This window comes from the organism of the source record quoted next, unplaced genomic scaffold, assembly GCF_019419815.1.
Source record: "Pyrus x bretschneideri cultivar Hongxiangsu unplaced genomic scaffold, Pyrus_bretschneideri_v1 Contig50, whole genome shotgun sequence".
NCBI classification, from domain to species: Eukaryota; Viridiplantae; Streptophyta; class Magnoliopsida; order Rosales; family Rosaceae; genus Pyrus; species Pyrus x bretschneideri.
This window is the reverse complement of record NW_025999788.1, coordinates 1,763,164-1,789,127: the sequence shown is the minus strand read 5'-3', so window position 1 is coordinate 1,789,127 and position 25,964 is coordinate 1,763,164. Positions and strand designations below refer to the sequence as shown.

The 25,964-nt window shown below is 38.6% G+C and overlaps 3 protein-coding genes, 2 long non-coding RNA genes and 1 pseudogene across 8 annotated transcripts; 4 read left to right on the top strand and 2 right to left on the bottom strand.

The window, feature by feature from the left end:
- The first annotated feature begins 2,818 nt into the window (after window positions 1-2,818).
- On the top strand, window positions 2,819-4,279 carry LOC125470550. Its single transcript, XM_048569776.1, has 3 exons — window positions 2,819-2,834; window positions 3,665-4,197; window positions 4,241-4,279. Exons 1-3 carry the CDS (start codon window positions 2,819-2,821, stop codon window positions 4,277-4,279), a joined length of 588 nt encoding a protein of 195 aa, XP_048425733.1.
- A 58-nt stretch (window positions 4,280-4,337) lies between these two features.
- On the top strand, window positions 4,338-4,914 carry LOC108867152. Its single transcript, XR_007252924.1, has 2 exons — window positions 4,338-4,522; window positions 4,633-4,914. It is a non-coding gene; the product is annotated as an uncharacterized LOC108867152 (long non-coding RNA).
- Window positions 4,915-8,902: 3,988 nt separating this feature from the next.
- Window positions 8,903-12,229, top strand: LOC125470530. The gene is made up of 3 exons (XR_007252823.1): window positions 8,903-8,973; window positions 10,718-10,968; window positions 12,118-12,229. It is a non-coding gene; the product is annotated as an uncharacterized LOC125470530 (long non-coding RNA).
- LOC103946056 (G-type lectin S-receptor-like serine/threonine-protein kinase At4g27290) lies at window positions 10,796-14,151 on the bottom strand. Its single transcript, XM_048569731.1, has 7 exons — window positions 12,635-14,151; window positions 12,378-12,512; window positions 12,107-12,261; window positions 11,819-12,029; window positions 11,501-11,738; window positions 11,257-11,407; window positions 10,796-11,092 (listed from the first exon to the last, which is right to left on the bottom strand). The coding sequence occupies exons 1-7, from the start codon at window positions 13,974-13,976 to the stop codon at window positions 10,796-10,798; spliced, it is 2,529 nt and encodes an 842-aa protein (XP_048425688.1). The 5' UTR covers window positions 13,977-14,151.
- An 860-nt stretch (window positions 14,152-15,011) lies between these two features.
- On the top strand, window positions 15,012-16,832 carry LOC103945942 (annotated as a pseudogene).
- A 401-nt stretch (window positions 16,833-17,233) lies between these two features.
- LOC103951968 (dnaJ homolog dnj-5) lies at window positions 17,234-25,572 on the bottom strand. Of its 4 annotated transcripts, none has more exons than XM_048569754.1 (10): window positions 25,299-25,572; window positions 24,478-25,134; window positions 22,659-22,788; window positions 21,303-21,790; window positions 21,002-21,082; window positions 20,775-20,879; window positions 19,061-19,174; window positions 18,850-18,933; window positions 18,298-18,369; window positions 17,234-17,908 (listed from the first exon to the last, which is right to left on the bottom strand). In XM_048569754.1, exons 2-10 carry the CDS (start codon window positions 24,796-24,798, stop codon window positions 17,642-17,644), a joined length of 1,662 nt encoding a protein of 553 aa, XP_048425711.1. In that variant the 5' UTR covers window positions 24,799-25,134; window positions 25,299-25,572; the 3' UTR covers window positions 17,234-17,641. The 4 variants fall into 4 exon arrangements, with proteins under 4 accessions (XP_048425711.1, XP_048425712.1, XP_048425713.1 ...); XM_048569755.1 differs by having other exon boundaries at window positions 24,478-25,121; XM_048569756.1 differs by lacking the exon at window positions 25,299-25,572 and adding an exon at window positions 23,541-24,227 and having other exon boundaries at window positions 24,478-24,619.
- Between the last annotated feature and the right edge of the window lie 392 nt (window positions 25,573-25,964).

Sequence of the window (25,964 nt, the reverse complement as noted above, 5' to 3'; positions counted from 1 at the left end):
TTTCACCCAGTTACAGTCATTGTCGTTTATTACCTGTCTTGGCGCGAAGAAACGGTACTTCTCAACTGCTTTTCAAAAGCACTTGAAAAATGAAGTTGTCTCCCCGCACATTACAAGATGCAAAAGCCATTAAAACAATAAATATTACATGCTTTCAAAGCTACCCACCCACGTCCCGCCTCACCTGAGCCTTAGTGTTGGAACCCCCAGTCCCACATCGGACAGAGGGAGAAGAGAAGAGTGCTTTAAATAGAAATACCCCTCTCTAACTAACATCGAGACCTTTTGTGATAAAACCCCACACCTGAGGATTGTGCAGGTGGTTAAGTGGGGACAATATCGGTGTTGTTGGAGTGGGCCCTCGGCCCGTCGACCTGAAAATTTCTACATGGTATCAGAGCCAGGAGGCGGGCCCGTACTGCCACGTGATTGGGTGGGTCCCCGTTGGCCCCGCATGATTGTCCACGTAGGCCAAAGATGCCACGTGTTTGGGTGGGTCCCCATTGGCCCCACGTGATTGGGTGAGTCCCGACATGGCTCCACGTGGTTGCCGATGTGTGGAAATTCACGTGTGACCCATAAGTGGGGTCTCACGTGCGGGGGAGTGTTGGAATCCCCGTGTTGGAATCCCCAGTCCCACATCGGATAGAGGGAGAAGAGAAGAGTGCTTTAAATAGAAATACCCTTCTCTAACTAACATCGAGGTCTTTTGTGATAAAACCCCACACCTGAGGATTGTACAGGTGGTTAAGTGGGGACAGTATCGGTGTTGTTGGAGTGGGTCATCGGCCCGTCGACCTGAAAATTTCTACACTTAGGTTCTTGAAAATCTACCGTAATTCCGGCGATTAACAACGTGCACGCCGCCTGTTCAATCAAATTCCCGAACCTGCGTGCGTGGACCGTGCTCATATCAGGCTACACGCGACATGGGTTCCTCAAGGAATCCATAAATCTTTATGCTTGGCTCAGAGCTCGGCGAATTGTGCCTGATAATCTTCTGCTTCTGTCAGTTGCTAAGGCGTGTGCTGCTCTTGGTGATGTTAGAAATGCTAAGGAGCTTCACGATGATGCAATTCAATTCGGGACGGGTTTTCAATGCGATGGGGGTGAAAGATGTGGTGTCTTGGACCACTTTGTGTTCCTGTTATGTTAACTGCGGGGTGCCTAGACAAGGTTTGGACGCATTTCGCGAGATGGGGTTGAATGTAGTAACAGTTTCTTCAAACATTTGAAAGCTGGATCTCATCCCTGAAAGTCACGAGAGCACTTCTGAACTTCTAACTCTCAAATTCCTACCTTTATTTATATGGTCATTTCTGCAGTTCTGACATGCAACTCACACTTCAGTGAAAAATTGTTTTGTTGTTTTACACATTGATAAATGCATGTGAGGACAGCAGAACTATTTGCATACCTTATGTGGCCTATTAAAGACTAGAGTTCCTTTGTACTCAACCCATCCATCTCCATCCTTTGCTTGGTGATATTGACAGCAATCCTAATTGCACAACGGATCCGATACATCAGATGCATACAGCAATGATGAGAAAAAAATGAGAAAAGCAACATATTTGACACTGAAATTAGTTAAAAAGAACAGTAAAAAATAGAGAATAATGTCAGACCTGACACCATCTAGCCTTGGCCTTGCTTCTGCTTGTGCATACCCATGTATACGTCTCGACTCTTCAGAAAAATAATCTGGACCATCCTGCTTATACACAATTAAATAGGGGTTAAATGAAAAAGCAGTAAATTGACACAGAAAAATAACCCTGTGAAATACAGATTTATCATCGGGAAATAAAATGCGGAAGTACAACGCAGACTGCTATTAAAAAAAGATAGCTTCTTCTACATTGCATAATAATTGATATAAATTGGAAATTATGCACCATACAAAATTTAATAAATATATCTGGAATACCGGTATTTCTTGTTGCATTTTTGTCCAAGACCTTTATGCGCGCATATAGTGAAGTTTATTGTAACTAATCTAATAAGCGGCCTATCCTGTTTCGGGTCAGAATTAAATAGGTTGGGTGGTTGTTACTAATTAGGCATGGATTTTTTCTTCTTGTTTATTTGCGTACTTGTATGTTATGTGCCTCTTATGAGGGAGAAATTTTTCGGTCTGCTGGGAACTTGGTCCAGTGCATCAAGTGTCATGATACAAAACTATATAAAAATTGAGCTTAATGCTAATGGCATGTTGAATCAAAGTAAAATGTTGGATCCTGGTTACAAATTGTTCATGGTGTCACATTCCGGCCCGGACGGGACCACTTCCGGAGCCCGCTCCACCACAGTAGCACGATATTGTCCGATTTGGGCTTACCATTCCCTCACGGTTTTGTTTTTGGGAACTCACGAGCAACTTCCCAGTGGGTCACCCATCATGGGATGGCTCAAGCCCTCTTCTCGCTTAACTGTAAAACCTTGTTTGAATGACAATGAGATCACAACTGAACTACTTGTGTGGCGCATAACTGGTTATGTGAAACACAGGAAGTTTGAGAGCCCTAATGCGATAAGAGTCATGGAGTTACATGTATTGCAGCTGTCCTAGTTTCGATCCTTATCTGATATACACTAGTATATCAAGTCATGATGGGACTAAAACTCTTAGAGATAGAGATCAACACTCCTTCTGTTAATAGGCTGGACTGAGTAGATCTCTATCGATGAATGACTGTATAAATAGTTGAAGTCCCTGCTTCCACACTAAGGCTTCCGAAAGATCTAAAACCCTATTCACTTAGAGAGAAGCATTAACGAGTATTGGAAGTAGAAGACTTCATCTGTTGATCTCAGAATGGCGATACCTCCAGGTAAGTTGGTTTCTTGCACTGCACGGGATGGTCTTTCTGTTGCTGATGCGTATATGTTTATGGTAATCCTAGTGTCGTGTTGGTTTGCTAGGCAGTTGCAGTTTGATTCTTTATAGTACTGCTTACATGTGGTATCAGAGCCAACCCAACATGGCTAGGGTTCCTTAATCAATATATGGTTAACTCTCGATATAAATACATGCAAATATGTTTTGATCCTGTGTCATTAAATGCTTCCGCTGCATACTGACAATTGTTTGCATGGTCACTATATGTAATCAACTATTGCTGTGGATACCTCCAGTTGTGTTTGCTTTCATGTGCAGAGAAGATCATCTAAAAATAGTTACGATACTGGAATACTCAACCAAGAAGAACTTTTGGATTCATATTCTATTTATCAAAATCAAACGGACAAATAAGATTTGAATCGTAAACAAGGATCTCAACATCTAATCTGCTCAAAAGTGTTTAGTTTGTTGATTTTGGCTTGTTGTCTAAAGAGTCAAACATGTGATTCATCTGTATTAAATGAATGATAATCTGCTCAAAAGTGTTTATTTATTCAAGTTAAACAAATGAATCAATGTATAGTGAAGTATTGAATTGACAAGATTACATTCTTCATCTGCTCAAAAGTGTTGAAGTTGTGTAAACTGCCCTTGTATTCAATATTTTGGCTATGCAAATCTAGTATGAATGGCTTCTGTCCAAAGATGATGCTGTGCTTATACGATCATGTGTCAGGAAAAGATTAAGTATCATTTTCCATCTGTTTATTAACACTTAGATGACTAACAACTGTTAAAATTAATGTTTGGTTTTTCCAGCTCCTCACATGACATCCCTCAATTTCAACAATATTGAGACCTTGACCGGTTCTAACTACAAGAAGTGGAAAGAGGATGTTGAAATGGTCCTTGGGCTTATGGATCTCGATTTGGCATTAAGAGAGGAAAAACCTGCAGCTATCACTGCAGAGAGCACGGCAGATCATAAAGCAAAGGTTGAGAAGTGGGAGAGAACAAATCGGATGTCACTGATGATTATGAGGAAAGCAATGGCTCCATCAGTTAAGGGAGGTGTTCCAAAACAAGATAATGCAAAAGACTTCTTGGCTGCAGTTGGGGAAAAGTTTAAAGAGTCTGACAAGGCAGAAACTGGGACTTTTCTAACTCAAATTACTTCAATGAAATTTGATGGTGAGGGAAGTGTCAGGGAACACATTCTGAAGATGGTTGATCTTGCTCAAAAGTTGAAAGACCTTGAAGTACCCATGACTGATCAGTTCCTAGTTCATATGGCTTTGAACTCCCTGCCTTCAAAATATGGGCAGCTCAAAGTTTCATATAACACTCAGAAGGTTAAATGGGGCATTGATGAACTGATCACTATGTGTGCACAAGAAGAAGATCGGCTCAGGAGTGACAAATCAGTTGATGTGAATTTTGTACAAGGAGAAAAACGCAAAAGGGACTTCGCTCAAGGTTCAACCATGGCTGCTGGTAAGAAGAAGAAGAAAGAAATTTCTTCTTCATTTAAAAATGCTAACATCATCTCTAAAGGATCTTATAAAATTAAAACTGCTAATGTCGAAACTGAGAAAGAAAAGGAGTGTTATTTTTGCAAAGAAACAGGTCACTTAAGAAAGAATTGCAATGGCTTCAAGAATTGGCTTGTTAAGAAAGGTAATGAAATAAATGTTTTTGTGTGTGTTGAGTCCAATCTAGTTTATATTCCTCCTAATAGTTGGTGGTTTGACACGGGCTGTTCTATTCACATAACCAATTCCTTGCAGGGCTTCTCAAAAACAAGGGTGATAAACAATGAAGTCTACAATGTCTATGTGGGGAATGGGAGCAAAGTTGCTGTCGAATCCATAGGAAGTGTCAAATTAGTTCTTTCCTCTAGCTTTATTTTAGAATTAAGTCCAGTACTTTATGTACCTTCCATGCGAAGGAATTTAATTTCTGCATCTAAGTTAGTTAAGTCCGGCTTTACATTTGTGGGTGACAGTCAAAGTGTAAAGTTTTTCCATTCAAATGACTCGAATAAATTGCTTGGTGAAGCTAATCTCAAAGTTGATATGTGGCAAATGAATTGTACTTATGAGATTGAATGTTTTAATGTTCAAAGTGTTGGTTCTAAACAAGTGCTCTCCCATGCAAAAACCTCAATGCTTTGGCACAAAAGGTTGGGGCACATCTCTAAGGAAAGGATCATCACACTTACAAAGCAAGACTTGTTGCCACAACTTGATTTCAGCAATTTTAAAGAGTGTGTTAACTGTTTTAAGGGAAAGCTCACTAATACTAGGAAAATAGGGTCAAACCGTAGCCAATGTCTATTAGAAATCATACACACTGACATTTGTGGACCTTTCCCAATTAAAACCATCTGTGGAAAATCATATTTCATAACCTTCATTGATGATTTTTCACGTTTTGCATATATTTTCCTTATTTCTGAAAAATCTGAAGCCTTGCAATGTTTTAAAACTTTTCATTTGGAAGTTGAAAAACAACTGGACAAACACATTAAGATTGTAAGATCCGATAGAGGTGGTGAGTATTTTGGCAGGTTCACTGAGGCAGGACAACACAAAGGACCTTTTGCAACTTATCTTGAACAAAATGGCATCGTGGCTCAGTACACTACACCTGGGACTCCGCATCAAAATGGAGTTGCTGAACGAAGAAATCGAACCCTAAAGGACATGATCAGATCCATGTTTGCACATTCAAAGCTTCCAATGTTTCTCTGGGGAGAAGCACTGAAAACTGCAAACTATATATTGAATCGGGTACCAAGCAAGTCAGTGGACAAGATTCCATTCGAAGCTTGGACTGGAAGGAAACCGAGTTTTAACCACTTTCATGTATGGGGTTGCAATGCCGAGGCCAGATTTTATAATCCAACAGAGAAGAAACTTGATCCAAGAACCATCAGTTGCCAATTCATTGGATATTCTGAGAAGTCTAAAGGGTATAAATTCTATTGCCCTAACAGTCACTCGAGGGTCATGGAAACACATAATGCACGATTTCTTGAAGATGAGGATGAGACTGATTACAGTAACTCAGCAGCTCTATCCCCAGATTTTGAAGAAATCCCACTTGACAGTGAGTTGCCTGATCAGCACGCATCCACTCTCAGTATTCCCATGCAGCCACGTCCTCTTCATAGCAGCTTACATATGTCCTATGAAGATGAGACAGCAAATGAGGGACACATGGCCTGTGCAAATGTCCAAGAAAGTGAAGTACATGCACCTGTACAAACAACTGAAGAAGATCTCATAAATGCTCCAGTCACTACAAGGTTGGAATCGAATATTCGCAAATCACAGCGAGTACGTAAAGCAGTATTATTGCCTGATTTCGTATATCTAAATGAGGCAGAACACACTATAGGTGATGAAGATGATCCCTTGTCCTACAATCAAGCAATATCAAGTGCACGATCAACGTTATGGAAACAAGCCATGCATGAAGAACTGGAATCTATGGAGAAAAACAATGTGTGGAGTCTAGTTCCACAGCCAACTGGAACAACAAAAATCATTGGTTGCAGGTGGGTGTTCAAGACAAAACGTGACTCACAAGGCAACATTGACAAACACAAAGCAAGGCTAGTAGCGAAGGGCTTCACACAAAGGGAAGGAATTGACTACAATGAAACGTTTTCCCCCGTCTCAACCAAAGATTCCATGAGAATAATCCTAGCTATCACGGCACACTTTGATTTAGAGCTTCACCAAATGGATGTCAAGACGGCATTTCTGAATGGAGACCTTGAAGAAGATATATACATGCAACAAGCACCTGGATTTGTTGAAAGGGGGAAAGAAACGATGGTTTGTAAGTTGAATAAGTCTATATACGGCTTAAAACAAGCCTCGAGGCAATGGAATAAGAAATTTGATCAGGTAATGGCAGCTTCAGGGTTTCAAGAAAACAAAATGGATGAGTGTATTTATCTGAAAGTTCTTGGGTCAAAGGTTATATTCTTAGTGTTGTATGTGGACGATATATTATTAGCTAGCTCCGATATGTCTCTACTACAGACAACTAAGAGTATGCTCATTCAAAACTTTGACATGAAGGACTTGGGGGAAGCTCGATTCGTTTTGGGAATAGAAATTGTTAGAGATCGTGCTAAGAAGTCTCTTGGTCTCTCCCAAAGGCAGTACATCGACAGAGTCACTAAAAGATTCAATATGGACAAGTGTTCGAATGGTGAATTGCCTATTGGCAAAGGAGACAAACTGAGCAGTGATCAATGTCCCAAAAATGAATTAGAGAAGGAGGGAATGAAGGATAAGCCCTATGCATCTCTTGTAGGGAGTCTTATGTATGCCCAAGTATGCACAAGACCGGACCTGGCTTTTGCAGTAAGTGTACTAGGAAGGTTTCAATCAAATCCTGGTACAGCACATTGGGTTGCAGCGAAAAAGGTACTGAGGTATCTTAAAAGAACAAGAGATTTCATGTTAACTTACAGTTATGTGGACAAGCTGGAGTTGGTGGGATTCACAGATTCAGACTTGGCAGGATGTGTGGACGACAGAAAATCGACAAATGGTTACATTTTCCTGTTGGCTAATGGTGCAGTATCGTGGAAAAGTGCAAAACAGAAGAGTATTGCATCTTCAACCATGGAAGCTGAGTTTATAGGGTGCTATGCAGCAACTCAACAAGCTGTTTGGCTCAAAAACATGGTGAGAGGATTGGAAATCGTTGACAATGTTGACAGGCCCCTCAAGTTGTATTGTGACAACAAAGCTGCAGTTTTCTTTTCAAAGAATAACAAAAGGTCATATGCTAGTAGATTGATGGATATTAAGTACTTAAAAGTGAGAGATGAAGTGAAGAAGGAGACTGTCGAAATTGAGTACATCCACACAAGCTTAATGGTAGCTGACCCGATGACAAAGGCCTTACCAGTGGGAGTATTCAAGAAACATGTTTTCAACATGGGAGTGAAAGAACTCTTTGATTCTGCTAATGAGTGGGAGTAAGCACTCCATGAACTACGTAGGTCTTATTGCTGTTATCTTTATTGTTATTGTGACAGTTGTTATTTATTATTGAATTGTTTGAATAGCTGATTATGCTTTGACAAACTACTTTGGTACTGGAATCATTTCAGTTTGTTATGTGGAACTGATATCTGACGGTACAAATTATCAGTTCTCAACATCATGACTCGTAAAGGTGACATAGTGTTTTCATGATAAATATGTATGTGATCACAGAGTGCAAAGTGCAAGCAATGCGTGCTTTGTTTTCTGTGGTCCTATATTTTTCTTAAAAATGACAAGTCACTGAGTAGGATCAGTTGCAGATTTTGTTTGTGAACTCAATGATCATCGTGATTCTTATTGTGTTGAGGCATATCATTGACATTCAAGTGGGAGAATGTAAAACCTTGTTTGAATGACAATGAGATCACAACTGAACTACTTGTGTGGCGCATAACTGGTTATGTGAAACACAGGAAGTTTGAGAGCCCTAATGCGATAAGAGTCATGGAGTTACATGTATTGCAGCTGTCCTAGTTTCGATCCTTATCTGATATACACTAGTATATCAAGTCATGATGGGACTAAAACTCTTAGAGATAGAGATCAACACTCCTTCTGTTAATAGGCTGGACTGAGTAGATCTCTATCGATGAATGACTGTATAAATAGTTGAAGTCCCTGCTTCCACACTAAGGCTTCCGAAAGATCTAAAACCCTATTCACTTAGAGAGAAGCATTAACGAGTATTGGAAGTAGAAGACTTCATCTGTTGATCTCAGAATGGCGATACCTCCAGGTAAGTTGGTTTCTTGCACTGCACGGGATGGTCTTTCTGTTGCTGATGCGTATATGTTTATGGTAATCCTAGTGTCGTGTTGGTTTGCTAGGCAGTTGCAGTTTGATTCTTTATAGTACTGCTTACACGGAGTTCCTACGGAACCCAAAGCCAGTGAGCTCCCAAAAGGCCTCGTGCTAGGTAGGGATGGAAATATACATATAAGGATCACTCCCCTGGACGATGTGGAATATACATATAAGGATCGGGGGAGTTCCTTAATCTAACTTGCTGCTCTCTCTCCCCCTGTTGCGTTTCTTTCTCTCCAAACTCAGGAGGTAGGCAATTCTTCCATTCCCCTTTACTTTTCTCTTAAATTAATTGATAAATTTTATTATTTCGTTTAGATTTTTAGCATGACGATCATTTGTTTGCATAATTCACTCGATACTGATAATTTCAACTATCTGGGTTGGTGATCATTCTATTTTTCCTTTCGTTGTTTTCTTTCTTGGATGCGAGTATCTGGAAATTAATTGTTTGATTTTTCAGTTGTTCGTTCCAATTATGCTCGGTAAGTTGGAGAGTCTTTTACCATTTACATGAAGGAGATATATATCATATTTGATCATCCTGTGTAAGCCCAATACTTGATCGATTTCTCTGACAAAATAATGTAATGTCAAGAAAAATATGGTGAAGTACATTCAGTTTTTGCATGCTTCGTTAATAATTAATATACATGATACCTCCATGACTAGCAAAAATTTATTAGAGTTAGAATTTAATGATATTGCAGCTTGGCGGCATGACTTTTGATAACTCGAAGAAAACCACCAAAAGAAAAGGAAAAGATTAGTAACCTGACAAAAAATCATAATCAAGGAAAAGATTAGTAGTTTGATTAAAAGTAGTGTGTTTAGCACTTTGAAAATGTCTTTTGCACTCCAACCTAGTGTATAAAATAAAAATATGTGCGGCAGTGAATGTGGGTTGCGGACATCGAATTTGGAAATTCAAGTCCCGTTTTGAGTAACTTTAGTAGAAATCGATTAGGTTGCTAATTAAAGGTAATGGAATTTGGCTGTGTTTGAATAGATTTGGTTGGTGGATATTGGTAATTGTGGTTTCTTCTTGGAAAGACAAAATTAAATTAAAAAGTGAATTACGAATGGTTTGATCCCGTCTTTGGGTACGTAGGTAGTCTAACACAAAGGTTAGATGCAGCCATGAAATAAAAGAAAAAGTTATTGCGTTGTTGAACCTTTCATTTGTGTTTTCGGTCATGTCTCAGAGGCAAGGCATAATAGATGTACAAGTACCAGTCACGTCACGATCCTAGATGTATCTTGGGATCGGGGCGTGACAATGGACGTCTTTATATTTTTTTTATCAAACTATTTTTTTTCATTTTTAATCTATATCTTGGTCTGGTAATATGTATGATTTAGTAAATAACTTTTTTTTGTAAAGATTTCGTAAATAACATGGATTGTTGCATTTCTGTTGGGTTGTGGTACATTTGATTTTATACATATTCTTTAAAGCAATTTTATATGTATTGTTGATTGGTACATATATATTATGTCAATCATATTTTTATTGTGTATTGATAAAAAAATATCGATTACCAAATGAAGCATACCATTGCCAAATGAAAGCTATCGAAGACAAACTAAATCATATCAACCTAAATTAAAACATATTGATGCTAAATGAAGAAGTACCAATGCGAAATGAAACAGCCCAAGTGTAACCCAAATTGTGAGTTTAGGCTACCTCGAAGCGCTCCGTTTGGTTCACGAGAAAACGTGGGAAAATATTCACTCTTTGATTGTCCCAAGAGTGAAAAATCCAATGCACAACTAGATTTCTCTTGATTCAACGCACCATAAGAATCCATTGCTAACATTGTTCTAAGGAACAATTTTAAAATTAATAAATAATAAACACAACATTAGCTATAACTTCAATTTTCTTCAACAACCTAACAACCCCAAATCAATTCTTTGTTATGATTTGGGAATCGCTAAACTTTTCTTGCAGAGTTATAATTGCATGTCTCATTGTTTGCCAGCAAAGACTTTAAGCTTCATGTCAACCTTCCGAACACGTTTTGTGATGGTAGACTGAAGGACTAACAAGCACTTCAATGATGATCTACCGAGCTTCTATCATCATAGTGCTGAAAGTATTCTCTGAACATGGAAGCGTCCTTGTTGGTGATTCATGGATGCTTCGTTCAGTGTAAAAACCAGGCTGCTTTGGAGGCGGCAAGACATCACAACTGCTTAACATCAGAACCACAGATGACATGCTTGGTCTATCCTCAGGTACTCTTTGCACACATAATAGCCCCACGTGAAGACACCTTACCACTTCAGACATGTTGCACGAATCACAAAACGTTTTATCGATCAGTTCTAGTGGTTTATCTTGAATCCATAGTATCCATGCCTTCAAACAAATTGAAACATGTACGATATGTTAGTGGCGGGGCTTTGCTGCAGACCTTCTATACTGTTAAATGCATGTCATTAGAAGACCGTGCTTCGAAGAGCACCGTCTAATTCACTCTTCTTTTTAAAGTAAAATACCATCACCTTGTTTGTTATACTTACATGTCCAAGAAGGTTGTGGTCGTGATTTGGATGACGAAATCCCCTGTTCTTCTTCCTACTCAACATCTCAATCAGTATGACTCCAAAGCTAAACACATCAGATTTCATCGAGAAGATTCCATCTACTACATATTCTGGAGACATATAACCACTGCCAGATAAATATGCAGTGACCAGTCAGAAAGAATTTCAAAAACAGAACAATGAAAATTATAAATCACAAAACAAATCTAAGCATGCTTACTAGGTTCCAACCACTATGTTTGTGTTGGCTTGACTTTGATCACCACCAAATGTTTTAGCCAGGCCGAAGTCTGAAATCTTCGGGTTCATATTATCATCTAGCAGAATGTTGCTAGGTTTCAGATCTCGATGTATAATCCTTAATCTAGAGTCTTGGTGAAGATAAAGAAGCCCTCGGGCAACTCCACCGATAATGTGGAAGCACTTAGGCCAGTCGAGCAATTTTTGTCCCTCCTGATCTGAAAAAAAAACTTTAAGCCTGTTATTTCAATGGCACATTGAATCCTAGGTAAATAAGGTTGAAAATGAAGGATCATACCAAAAATATAAAAGTCCAAGCTTTTGCTGGGCATGAATTCATATATTAGAATTTTTTCGTCCTTTTGAATGCAACAACCGAGAAGCTTAACAAGATTGCGATGCTGAAGTCTGGCTATGAGTATAACTTCAGTTTTGAACTCTCTCATTCCTTGTCCGGAATTCTTTGAAAGCCTCTTTACTGCAATTTCTTTTCCTCCTAGCAGTGTACCCTGTGGACCATCATTTCGAAAAGACATAAAATTTGTACAGTAATTTAGCTAATTTTGATTGCATGAATTTATGTTACCTTGTACACAGGTCCAAAGCCACCTTCTCCCAGCTTGTTGCAGCTTGAAAAGTTGTCAGTGGCTTTAGCTATGGTGGTCAAGTCAAACAGTGGTAACTCCATCTCTTCCCCGTCTTCTCTGAGATACTCGTCTCTGCAATCCTTTCTTCTGTGTCCTGAAATAGTAGGAGATCTCTTCAGCGTGGACAAAAAGATGCGAACAGTTAGCTACACTATCGAAATTAAATACTACCTTGTCTAATGCATTTTTAATGTGTCTGAAAATGGTTACCTTCACATCTGAGTTTCTTCTTCCGTATGTACAATATTATTCCAACTATTAGCAATCCCATGAGAAAAACTGCAGAGCTGAGGAGAATTGCAAGTAGCTGCCTCTTGTTGAAATTGCTCTTTTTCTTAACATGATCTGAAATATCCGTATAAAACAAACTTTTCATGTGATCTCGTAGTGTTGTAGTAACTGTGGTTCTAACACTAACTCATTTAAACCCTACTTTGCATAATTGGAGATAAAGGTCGAAGACGTACCTAGTTCTGAAGCTGCTATCCGTATATAGAGGTCTTGACCACCGCCAAGAGTGAATTCTCTTATGTCGGTGAGGTTACCAAACCAAAGCACGCAGCCACTTCCTCCATCCCTGATGTCTAGATTTGCACACGCAGTACATGAGCAGTTTCCCCAACATAATCCCCTGCATTCCGACAGGCTCATGCTTTTATCAAACCATGAGGAAGATGTGTCTGGCAATTTAATCCCACTATACTTTACGAAGCCATCTCCATCGCTGCAGGCCAACGGAGTCCTTCGAACACATCCATCAGACCAATATCCCGAATTCCAATCTTTCAAAGATTTTGGTACAAATCCCTTCAAGCATGCACATATTGCAGAGTTACTGTTGATAGTGCAACTAGAAAATGGACCGCACAAGGCATAACTTTCACACGGACCTGTTAGGAATAAGGCAAGTTCCCAACTGTGTGTTTGGTACAACCATGTGAACCGCTCTATCACCCCTGATGTGTTCAATACATATCTCGAGAACGTTGACATGTTCTCGAGCCTGTAGTCATAATAGACCTCATCCTTGTTCATCACAAATTCAGACCCAGATATTGGATTTGGTTCTCTGACACCATATCCGTATTCTGTCAAATATTCAGACCCAGAGATTGGATTTGGTTCTCTGACACCGTATCCGTATCCTGTAAAAAAAAGGCCATTCCATGACCCTCCTCTGGCTTGTATCTTAGCTCCTTTCATAACAAAAAATTGTGGTAAGCCATGCTGATCCATTCGTGCCAAAAACTCTCCCGGAGCAGGATCTTCTGTGCTATTCCAAGACGATACAGACCTCTCAAAACCGGTAACCAAGTCCCAACCAAGCTTCATTTCCGGTAGGAATGTGTCACAAGGATAGTCAAAACTCTGCCACAAGAAGTTATCGGGGTTAGTTTCTTTCCCATCTTGTACCACAAGATTTCCAGAATCCAATAGTTGCGATATAGGATTCCCCGCAATTCTTGATGAATTCGATGACCACACAATGCTGTTTGAGCTATTCAGGAGGACTAGAACTCCTTGCTCAGTGAGCTTCAAAAGTCCTGAAGAATCACCAAGTGGTGTTCCTCTGTTGGCTACCCACACAACTGCATCAGTAGAAAAAGTGTACCATATTCCCAAGTACCTACTTTTCGATTTACCAGGGCTAAAGAATCCCAGTTCATAGCTTCCACCTACTGAAACCAGAGTTTCGCCATCTCTTAGATATCCACTCGGAGTGATCGTGACAAGTGCAGTTGCAGCTGAGATTCTTAGGAGGGAGAATAAGAAGAACAAGCACATAAAAAAACTTGTCAAGGCTTGCATCGTTGTTCTGAGATTGCATGCTTTATCCAAAGAAATTAATACAAAAAATTATGCAGAGAAATGGAAATATCGAAGTAAATTGAAGGACTTGGGTTTCGTGATTGACCCAACCCCTTTGGTTAGGAAAGTAAGTAATGGACTATTGACAATTTAGACTAAATTGAGTTGACGGTTGATAATAACACTGATCACATCTCCAACGGTGGATAATCAAAGAAATTCATATGACAAATACCTCTCTCTCGGCTGACATGAAACTATTATTCATTTATTATCAATTAACGGAAATTATATAATGGACCGGCTCATAAAATCTCATGACCGTTAAATCTTTCATCGTCGAATCTAAAAAGGACAAACGTAACCGTATCATTGGGGTAAAGGGAACCAACTTTTTTGTACCAAGTTTAGTCATTAAATATGAGAATATAAATAATGTATTTGTATACATGTCAAAGTTCTACATGTTAAAAATAAATGACATCCATGGTGAATTGTTGAAATTCAAACCATAGGGTTATGCAAACCATCATTTGATAGCATCTTGTCTTCAGTTTATTTGAAGAGGTTACGAGTTCAAATCTCAAAAGAGAAATGTGTTCAAATTTTAAACAGGAATGTCAACAATCTTCTTATTTGAAAATTTTTTATTCTACATTACTGACTCTCTTTTTCCTCGTGCAATGTTACACAATGGTTCATACTGTAGATTTTTTAAGTCATTCTTCAAAGGTCAAATCTACTAAAAATCAACCAATTTTAAGATCATTTAGTCATTTAACAATTATCAAATAAATAAACAAATTGTGATTCTATTAAACATTAAAATTTTGAGAACGTAAATCGAAAGATCGAACTATCTTTTATTTGACTATTACAAAGTCTTACAAAAAGGAAAAAGAACAAACAAAGCATAAAATGCAATCGGGTGGAATGTCGTTCCATGCCTAAAATAAAGCTAATAAACCTACGGGGCATGTCGTTTCTTGCCTAGAAAGTCATCGTCCGCTTATTAACGCGTATTAATTTAAATTTTTTAAATCACAATTCCTTAAACCTTCTCTTTTCACAAACCTCCACCGCTTCGTTTGCTCTTCTTCTTCAATACCACCACCACCCACCTCCCCAATACCCCAAATCCCTCTCTTTCTACGGCCGCCCACCCACTCAGCCACCGCCTCCGACACGACTGGGCCAACACCCTCGCTTCCTCTGTTGGGTCAACTCGTCGACTTGGACAACGGTCCGGACTCGACCCTTCTGCGTAGAGAGCTCAAACGGCTCATGGAGGACGCAATTGAAGAACCCGAAAATGTTGATAACAATGGGGGAAGCGTTAGGCTGGGGGTGGAAATTGAGGAGCTTTATATGTTGTGGAAGCAGAGGGTTGAGGAGAGGAGGCCTTTTCAGTATGTTGTCGGGTGCGAGCATTGGAGGGACTTGGTGTTGTGTGTTGAAGAAGGGGTTTTGATTCCGAGGCCGGGGACTGAGCTCATTGTTGGTTTGGTTGGGGATGTGGTTTTGGGGAATGAGGGGTTGAGGGAGGGGTTGTGGGCTGATTTGGGGACGGGGAGCGGCGCAATTGCGATTGGGATTGCGAGGGTTTTGGGGAGTGGTGGGAGAGTCATTGCTACAGATTTGAGTCCCGCGGCAATTAGGGTTTGCAGCTTTTAATGTGCAGAGGTATGGTTTGCAGGTTAGTGTTTAAAGATTTAGTGCTAATGTACTGGGGATGCATTTGGTTCATATGATTAGCTTGGATTTGATAACCGATAACTCACGAGATTCAAGGTACTTGAAATTAGAAATGAACGTCAACTTCCATATTTTGGTCAATGTTAAAGACTTTAGATAGATTACAAACTCACAAGAATGATAGTTGAGTTCATATGCTATCTATTTACATCTCATGCTGTGTTATGAAGTGAAATATTGAGTGGCGACTTATAGGCTCTTAAACATTCGATAAGTTATAAGGAAATGATACTATCAACTCATGTGAATTGGGTAACAAGTGTGTTTTGATTGCCAAGTAACTTGAAGATGGAAGTTCCAAATATTTGAACTTTCAATAGAACCTAGAGTTGCATTGAACGGTGGTATCAATGGCATGGATGATCCTTTACATCATTGCAAAGGTGCTGCTTTTATGTTGAAACCTGGTGGATTCTTTGCGTTCGAGGTATCTATTTTTGCGTTTGCTAAATGTTAAAAGTGTTATCATTTGCCTTTCAAAAGTTAGTTATTTTGTACTTTATATGTTGATAGAGATCAGCTGAAGTTACAATCAAAATAGACGGTTAAAAACTGGTTTGTATGCCGTGAATTGTGTAGTCTATGCTTCAGATCCCGTCCATTCCTCGCTTTGCTAGAACTTTAGAAAGTAAAAATGAGGTCCGAGTGAAAGCAAAACACTCTGTGTTTCCAAATTGCAACTACGAGGTGCCTCATGAGAAAGACATCGTGATATGCATTTACTGTTTTCAGCTAGTTTGTAATTGATCTAAACTCTCTTCCCCTTCAATCTTATGATGTTGCAGACAAATGGCGAGGAGCAGTGCGCAAGTATCTTGTAGAGTACATGGAAAACGATGCTGGAGGCAGCTTTTGAAATTTGAACGTAGTTCCCGATTTTGCTGGTGTTAATAGATTTGTTACTGGATTCCGAACGCAAGCGATATGAAGTATGATCTCCTACCTGGAATCCGAGTCACCCTTTCTTTGAATCATAGATATAAACAAGAAATAATCAAATTTGTTTATGAGTAAGATTGAGATTAGGCGGAAGTGTTATGTCTATACGCTAGTTTTCTAGTACTACAGATCATTAATTTTATAAGTTCTAAGTTTCCTACATTGCTAGCACAATCTCCTATTTGTTTGACAATGATATAGATTGTTTTTCTTCTTTGGTGGAGAATAGCCGATAAAATGATAACATGTTGACGTATTTAAAATAGGAAAAGTCATGTTTACTTAATTGGACGGAAAAAATCGCAAATTGAACAAGTTGGGGATAGGAAAGTCCAAAATTGGAAATGATAACATGTTGACGAATTTAGAATAGGAAAAGTCATGTTTACTTAATTGGACGGAAAAAATCGCGTACTGAACAAGTTGGGGATAGAAAAGTCAAAAATCGGAATAACTCCTTTATGCACGGTAACGTAGAGCCCACATACTTTCATTTCCGAATGTGTTATCAAACACAATGAAAGTAAAGAATAACTCCATTACGCATTCCATGAAAGTAACACTTAAACTAAACGGAGTACAAATTTTATTTGACAAGATAAATATGTACAAAAAGGGGAACAGTTGGTGGTGGCTTTTCATCCGTAGAACACTTTGAGATTAACATATGTCAGATGTGATTGGAAGTATGGGGTTAAACTAAACGTGCAACAAGAGCAACAAAAACCTGAGCTCTTATGCCGGAAATCGGGCACTAACCCTTTGGGTCGAGATACAAAGCGTGTCAATCTTTGGTCTTAATTTTCAAGACACTAAGCCATTACCCTTCTTTGTTGAGCACCAACCTTCGTTTGGTGACACTAGCAACAAACCTATTAATCAGTATCTTGACAAATCCTCACTACATCCTGAAAAATCATTTGCTCTTTCTTGAGATGGGAACATCTTCCGGCATAGCCCTCTTAAGCTGCTCAGCATGACGTTCTTCGCGATTGCCTCTTCACTCTCTGGGGCAACTTGAATGGACTCCAGCTCTTTCGGCGTTTAGAGGACTCACAAAAGAGGCCAGAGGCCAGAGCTTGCTGAAGCCACTCCTCAAATTCTTCTTCATCTTCATCCATCTTTTCAGCATCCAAATCCCATGGGAATCTACTTGAGTTGGATCTTTGAGTTTTCTCCAAACCAACCATGTTAACGTGGAAGCTAGGCCTATGAGTGTTAGGCCTGCACGCCATTCCCTGCATGGAACAAGTTGAAGCGATAAGATATCAATCTCGTTTCTCCCTGGCACAAAGTAGAGATGCACACCAAAAACATAATAATGGATCAAGGGTACTTGTTCTCTTAGTCCAAGGAACAATTAAAAGTCCTTCCAATATAGTGTCTTCTGTGCTACAAGGTTCAGCAGGATGTCTGCCAGGTAACTGGGTCCGCTCGCTCACTGTTCTACTCAAATTTGAATACTTTCAAGAGATCAAGTTTTAAATAAGAATGATGCTTTTCAGGCAATTTGCCTGATTCATGTAATTTTGCGGTTCCACCGCTGTATAGGGTACAAAACATGCAGACAGTAGAACAAGGACAAGCTTGCAGAACTTAGATATTATATCCTGATTAAAACCATTACCTGACAAATAGCCCATTCAGACACATCAAAGATTTTGCTCTCAGCACAGACAAAGGCCCGCGGTATTTCCACCTAAATGAAAAGAGAAAAAAAAATAAAAAAATAAAAACCAACAAAGACAACAAAAATCACAAGGGATGCTTAAATGTACATGTCTGCAACGAGGGAAATGATTCAGCTTAACAAATCATGCAAATCAGTGTTATGAAGATATTAACATGCATTATAGAAACAGGGAAACCATGTGAAAGTCACAAGAGCCCTTGAAAGATGGATCTCATCCCTGAAAGTCACGAGAGCACCATTTAAGCATTTGAATTCTGAACTTCTAACTCTCAAATTCCTACCCTTATTTATATAGTCATTTCTGCAGTTCTGACATGCAACTCACACTTCAGTGAAAAATTGTTTTGTTGTTTAACGCATTGATAAATGCATGTGAGGACAGCAGAACCATTTGCATAGGGTGAGAAAAAGGTGTTCAGGTAAAAACTCTCAAGGTATACACAATTAAGCTTGGAAAAATAACACGAAAAGTACTGTGTAAAATACCTTATGTGGCCTATTAAATACTAGAGTTCCTTTGTACTCAACCCATCCATCTCCATCCTTTGCTTGGTGATATTGACAGCAATCCTAATTGCACAATGGATCCAATACATCAGATGCATACAGCAATGATGCGAAAAAAATGAGAAGAGTAACATATTTGACACTGAAATTAGTTAAAAAGAACAGCAACAAATAGAGAATAATGTCAGACCTGACACCATCTAGCCTTGGCTTTGCTTCTGTTTGTGCATACCCATATATGCGAATTTCCACACTTAGTGCACTGTATACGTCTCGACTCTTCAGAAAAATAATCTGGACCATCCTGCTTATACACAATTAAATAGGGGTTATATACCAAAAGCAGTAAATTGACTCAGAAAAATGACCCAGTGAAATACAGATTTATCATCGGGCAATAAGATGCGGAAGTACAATGCAGACTGCTACAAAAAAAGATAGCTTCTTCTACATTGCATAATTGATATAAATTGGAAATTATGCACCACAGAAAATTTAATTAATATATTTTGAATTCGCAATTACTAAGACAATATAGAAATATGGGTTAATCTCAATTTACTACCCTTGGTTTTCAACATTTGGTACATCAAATTTTTTTTTTTTTTAATTCCGAGTGGTACCTGAAGTCATAAATTTGGGAAACTTTCATACATCCGTTAAGGTTACTGATAAATCAATCGGTGATGTGGCACCCATATGGACACTGATTGGACGCCACATGTCAATATGGGCCCATGTAAATATTTTTAAAAAAAGGGTTAAAATATCTGGGCAGCCCAACCCTCCCTCCATTCCCTCCTGCACCCACCCAACCCTCCCTTCTCTCCTCTGCGCCCACCCAACCCTCTTCGATCCCCCGAACATCCAACCTTCCCCCTCCCTCTTTGACTCCACTCTTCTCTCCCCTGATCCTTCCATACTCAAACCACCTCTCCCTCACCACCATACCCCAACCCCACCCATTTGACGGCCAGTGGTCAACAAAACCCAGATTTACGGCCGGAGAGTCACACCTACCAGATTTGACGGCGGTGAAGAACAAAACCCAGAGGCCAGAGAAGACGGTGGTGGGGAGCACAAACCCAGCAGCCAAACCCATTTTTTAATCTTTTCAAATTTTCTTTCGATTTTTGTGTTTAACATGGCCTCCGTTCTGCCATCTGTTATGCAAGATTTGATCTGATTTGGATTTTTTTTTTTTCTGCATTTGTTGTGGATTCAGATCCCAGGTGCCAAATAGGGACAAATAAAGTGAAAAGGGTTGGGTGGATATAAAAAGGGAGTTCAGCGCTGCCCAGATTTAAAAAAAAAAATAAAATAAAATAAAATTATTTTTTTTATTTTTTAATTTTTAATAGCTACATGCGCCCAAATTGGCACATGGTATCCAGTCATTCTCCACATGGACACCACATCACCAAATGTATGAATGTGTCCTAAAATTATGACTTTAGTACCGCTCTGGGATGAAAAAAAAACTTAATGTACCAAATGTTGAAAACCAAGAAACTTCAGGGTAGTAAACTGAGATTAACTCTAGAAATATTATAACTGCTCTCGTATCTTTAGTTATTGATGACCTCCATCAAAATGACAATCAGATAAATCTCAGGAAAGTGCATGACACTAAACAACTAAGGGCTCGTTTGGATGTGCTTTTAAAATAACTAAAAGCGCTTTTCGAGAAAATATTTTTGGGTTCCAAAAGCACTTAAAAGTGCTTTCTGTAAGAAGCATTAGTTATGTGCTTCTTCTAGGAAGCACTTTCAGTAATTTTTCAGGATTTACTTGCATCTTTACCAAAGATTAGTTCTAAAAATAATTTTACCAAATGCACTTTCAGTCATTTTAAAAGCAAATCCAAACAAGCTCTAAATCTACAATCAAATAACATAGCTCACCTGATGTGAAGTACTATAGGACTTCTGGCACACACTCTTAGTCTTGGATTCTTCCTTCCGCAACTGCTCATCATAGTCTCTTTTCTTTGTGGAATCAGAGAGAACCTAAAAATGCGTCATTGTGACAGGCACATACAGAATCACAAGGAAGACATTATTTAGGTCTTATAATTCTCATTTCAGACATGCAATGATTACTATACAACTCGAATAACAAGTATAATTACCTCATATGCACATTGAACTCTCTTAAACGCTTCACTTGCTAATGCACTTCCCATATTTTTATCAGGATGCACAAGCATGGCCTATACAAGAGATAATCACACACAATATAACTCAATTGCACATCAGATTCTTCAAAATTGTATTCAGACACTAACGCTACCACTTCTTAGTCAAATAGTAAAAATAAAGTACTTCCTCTACTTCACATAAACAATTTCACAATTCATAATTAGAATAAGAGGGAAAAACAGAGTGCTCCCATTGATGAAACAGAAGAAAGAAAGGAAAGGTAATATCCACCTTCTTCCGGTATTCTTTTTTCAATATTGCTGCATCAATTTTTTTGTGGCGAGGAAATCCTAGTGCTTCATAATGATCAATACTGTCCAAAATCTTTTTCATTTCATCAGCTGAACTTTTTTCCTCTTTGACCACCTTAATAGGGAAAGATTCTATTCGGTCATTTATAACAGTTGAAGTAGCTGGCGTGCTAGATGAGTTACATGAGTGCAGCTTTTCAGGTTCATCAGTAGGAACAGAGTATTCACATTCCCCAGAAAAATCATCCTCCATAATTGTTTCTGATTGCTTTTGCTCTTCAAAGTGTGTGCTTTCGCTCACTTTATCACACCATTGGAGCATATAATTTAATGCATCATTAGAGAAAAATGCAAGGTTTATTGAGAGAACTACACCATGCCATCCAACTTGAACTTTGACACAATAAATAGCATAAACAGTTGCCATCAAGACCAGCAACCGTGCATGATTTAGGGAGAACAAATAACCTGCATTTGTAATAGAGTTTTTAGTATTTTCAAAATCAATAGAAAAGCCACTATATATCAGAATGCTGATCCACTTATATGACCTCTAAATGCTTAAGTCTTGGAACTATTGCCCAAGATTGTTTAGTACAAAACTGCCCACACATGAGGACACTTATTAAATGAAGGAAATAGCAAAAGCACGAGACACATGTTCTAAAACAAGAACACAAGAGCTTTAAAGTTTTGACTTCTTTGTTCAGGCCTGGTGCCTCCCCTCTGCTATATTACCTTCCCCACTATGACAATCACAAGTATCTATTTCTATATCATTAGCCACCTACTCAGCAACATGAGAACATCAAGGGACAAATCTTATCAGCATTATGAATCTCTCACTATGTTAAAAGAGAGTTAATTCTCAAAATTTTATACAATTCACACATCCTCTATTTCAAATTGAAACATTAATAAGAGTTCGTCGACAGTTTCTCTAATAAAATAAATAATTGAACTTAAAAACTTTTTCTATTATAATCTGTTTTGGTAGGATGATTTCTAAGATAAATTACAATCTTCTAGGTTGATGCGGTCAGAAGGCTAAGGATATCTCCTCAGTTCTTGCGTTATTCCTAGATACATATTTATCATCCAACAGATTGCAGCATGGCTGCTAAACTCAACTATGGATGCCAGAACTGTTTTTGTTCATGTTCTTCTTTTAGGTACATATTCATTTATGTGTGGTACATATGCACCCTGGCATATTTCATAGAGCACAAATAACGGCAACATGGGTACAGTGAGAACAATGATAGCCACATAGAAGTCAAAAGGATATTGTATTGCATCATGTTATAATTCAGATTTCACAAAAAAATTAGCATACCTCCAACTATAAATAAGATTCCTGTTATCCAAAAGTTAGCGTACATCCATAAAATCAGAATAGCGAAGATCCCTACAATAAAAAGTCCTGGAGTGTAACCCAAGTACTGGATGGCAGCTCCAGCAACTCCCTGAAATATTGGACCCAACTGTAAGTCACAGTTTGTTCTGTAGCAATGTAAATAATTTAAGTAAATATACCTTCTTTTTTTTTTTTGTCAAATAAGTAAATATACCATAATTATGTATGTTTGAGTTACAAAAAAAACCATTACTATCATCTCATAGCTATCCATTATTCCAAATTATGTCACCCTGCATTAAGTAGTTCTAAGAAAAGAACACTATGATGGTTCCACAAACTTAACGAAAAAAATTCACTACTGTCATCTCATGGCTATCCATTATTCTAAGTTATGTCGCTCTGCATTAAGTAATTCTAGGAAAAAACACTATGCATGTTCCACAAAGTTACAAACCTAATCCAATGCACAAGTACTATATATTGGTATCTAAAGTATGAAAATTTTCTAGATTATTCGTTAGATTTTTGGTAAGGGTAGCGCTATTCACATGCCCATTTTTACTTCTCACACACCCTTGTTAATTTTCATCAATTGATCTTCTTCAATTCATTTGATCTGACGGCCGGCAATTGAGATGGCTGTGTGAGAGGTAAAAATAGGCGTGTGGATAGCACCACCCTTTGATAAATACTTTCTTTTGTGTATTTTTTTTTTTTTTTTCCATTTAAGACCCTATTCTGGCAACTTGAAGTATTTTCTGCTAAGTCTTCGATGAGACAGCGTCAAACTTGAAATATTCAGTTCACAATACACCTGGAACCTGAATTCTTAAACCAAGCTTCTGTAATTCTACATACCCTACAACCTTGATATTTACGTGTCCTGGTTGACCTCATGAGCAAACATCCACCAGTGTTGCAGCCTATCCTTTCATCATTTTTTGCACTCCTAAAATCTTCTCCAGAAACACCTAAGCACTAAAGTCGCACATCATAAACTGTCCATGAAAAACATTACGTCTACACTGCACATCATAAACACCTAAGCACTAAAGTATGAAAATTTTCTAGATTATTCGTTAGATTTTTGATAAGGGTAGCGCTATTCACATGCCCATTTTTACTTCTCACACACCCTTGTTAATTTTCATCAATTGATCTTCTTCAATTCATTTGATCACCGGCAATTGAGATGGGTGTGTGAGAGGTAAAAATAGGCGTGTGGATAGCACCACCCTTTGATAAATACTTTCTTTTGTGTATTTTTTTTTTTTTTTTTTTTTTTTTTCCATTTAAGACCCTATTCTGGCAACCTTAAGTATTTTCTGCTAAGTCTTCGATAAGACAGCGTCAAACTTGAAATATTCAGTTCACAATACACCTGGAACCTGAATTCTTAAACCAAGCTTCTGCAATTCTACATACCCTACAACCTTGATATTTACGTGTCCTGGTTGACCTCATGAGCAAACATTCACCAGTGTTGCAGCCTATCCTTTCATCATTTTTTGCACTCCTAAAATCTTCTCCAGAAACACCTAAGCACTAAAGTTGCACATCATAAACTGTCCATGAAAAACATTACTTCTACGCTACCCTTATAAGAAAACATCTGTCAGACTTTATAACCAGTTATAACTTTAAAGGATCCATAATTCTTTTATGGCTCTGATATTGCTGCATATCTTTCCCATCTAATAATCAAATTAAACGGCTGTAATAGAAGACGAAGCATTGAATAAAAAACAACAACTAAATGCTCAAGAGTAAAAAAGGAAATACCAGGGAAACATACCATACTAAGAAGTACATAAACCAGGCAAGAAATTGAAGTCAAACTGAGAAAGCAACTCCACATAATAAGGAGCAATGTTGCAGAACCCAACCCAATAAAGGATTGAAAACCTCTTATGATGCAGTCCCACCAATAAATCAACAACAGGATCAACAACCTCCCTGTCCTGGCGCACCCACTGCACACCAACGGCCAATGCCGCTCTACAAACATCCCGATTTTATCTCCACACCCACCGATCGCAGTTCCGGATCGTGAATAAATGTGTTTCTGTGACTGCAGCCATTTCCAAGCTTGTCTAAACAACCCTATATCCTCCATCACTACAAATTATGAACTTGTGGGTTCACCAGAGAAGCAGATTATCGTCGAATACAGACCCTGATATCTATAACCATAGATTCGAAACTGGAAACCGAAATTGGTAACAACCCAAACTCTGGGATCCTAAATCATCAATGGAGTCCATAGAACCGAGAGCAACACAAATCCTGATCCGCTAAAATATCAAGCTGGAAAGCGGTAAAATCAGCTGAAATTCACGGGTTTGGAGCAAGATCTAGAATCCCCAACCTCCCGAACCAAAACCAACAAGTAAATTCAATCACGTTCTTCTTTCAGTAAGTGAGTCAGCTCCCGCATTGCTTCACATGCAAGCTTACAATAAATAAGGCAACCAAAAACCAGACATTCAAAAGCTAAAAAGCACGGATAGAAAATTCGCAAATATTCCGCTTTATTGAAATAATGTCTCACTAGCTTTTCAGACGCGAATATCTGTGTCTATGAAAACCCACAGCAAGTAGTCCCAATTCACATACCAAAAATAGAAGCTTGTGCTGCTGCTGCTGCTGCTGCATCAGTCACTTCCGGAACAAATTGAAATGGGGGAGATGGAGATTGAGCTGCAGAGCTGGCTATGGCGGAAACCCACAGAGAGAGGGAGTTGATTGAACCACCGACAGGGGAGAAAAGGGGGTTGGAGCCTTAAAGGCGGATGCTTTAGGGGATTCGGGGAGAGAGGGGTGGAGAGAGAGGGAGAGAGGGAGAGATAAACCCTATCTTTTTGCAGGCATTGCTCGTGAAAAAGAAATAGTTTGAAGGGGTGTGACACACCCTTTTCTATTTTTCCACATCTTTTTAATTTTTCATCAAAGAAATTGAAAAAAATCAACAAATAAAAATTAATAAAAAATATGTAAAAAGTAAAAAAAAAATGTGAAAAGGTAAAGAGGGAGAGAGACAGAGGGGGTGAAGGAGGGTGCACAGGAAGAAGGAGAAGACACTCTCCTACTTGAACTTGTCTTGTGTCACTTTCGTCACTTTGTGACCTCTTTTTTTATCATAATTATTATGACCCACTGGAATTTCGAACCCACTTGACGCCACTGTTTTTTATTCCTCAAAGAAAAAAATAGGTTTTGTAGTGTGTGGTTTATATTCAAAGAAGGTATCAAATCTTTTGATTGAATGGAACGCAGTAGAAA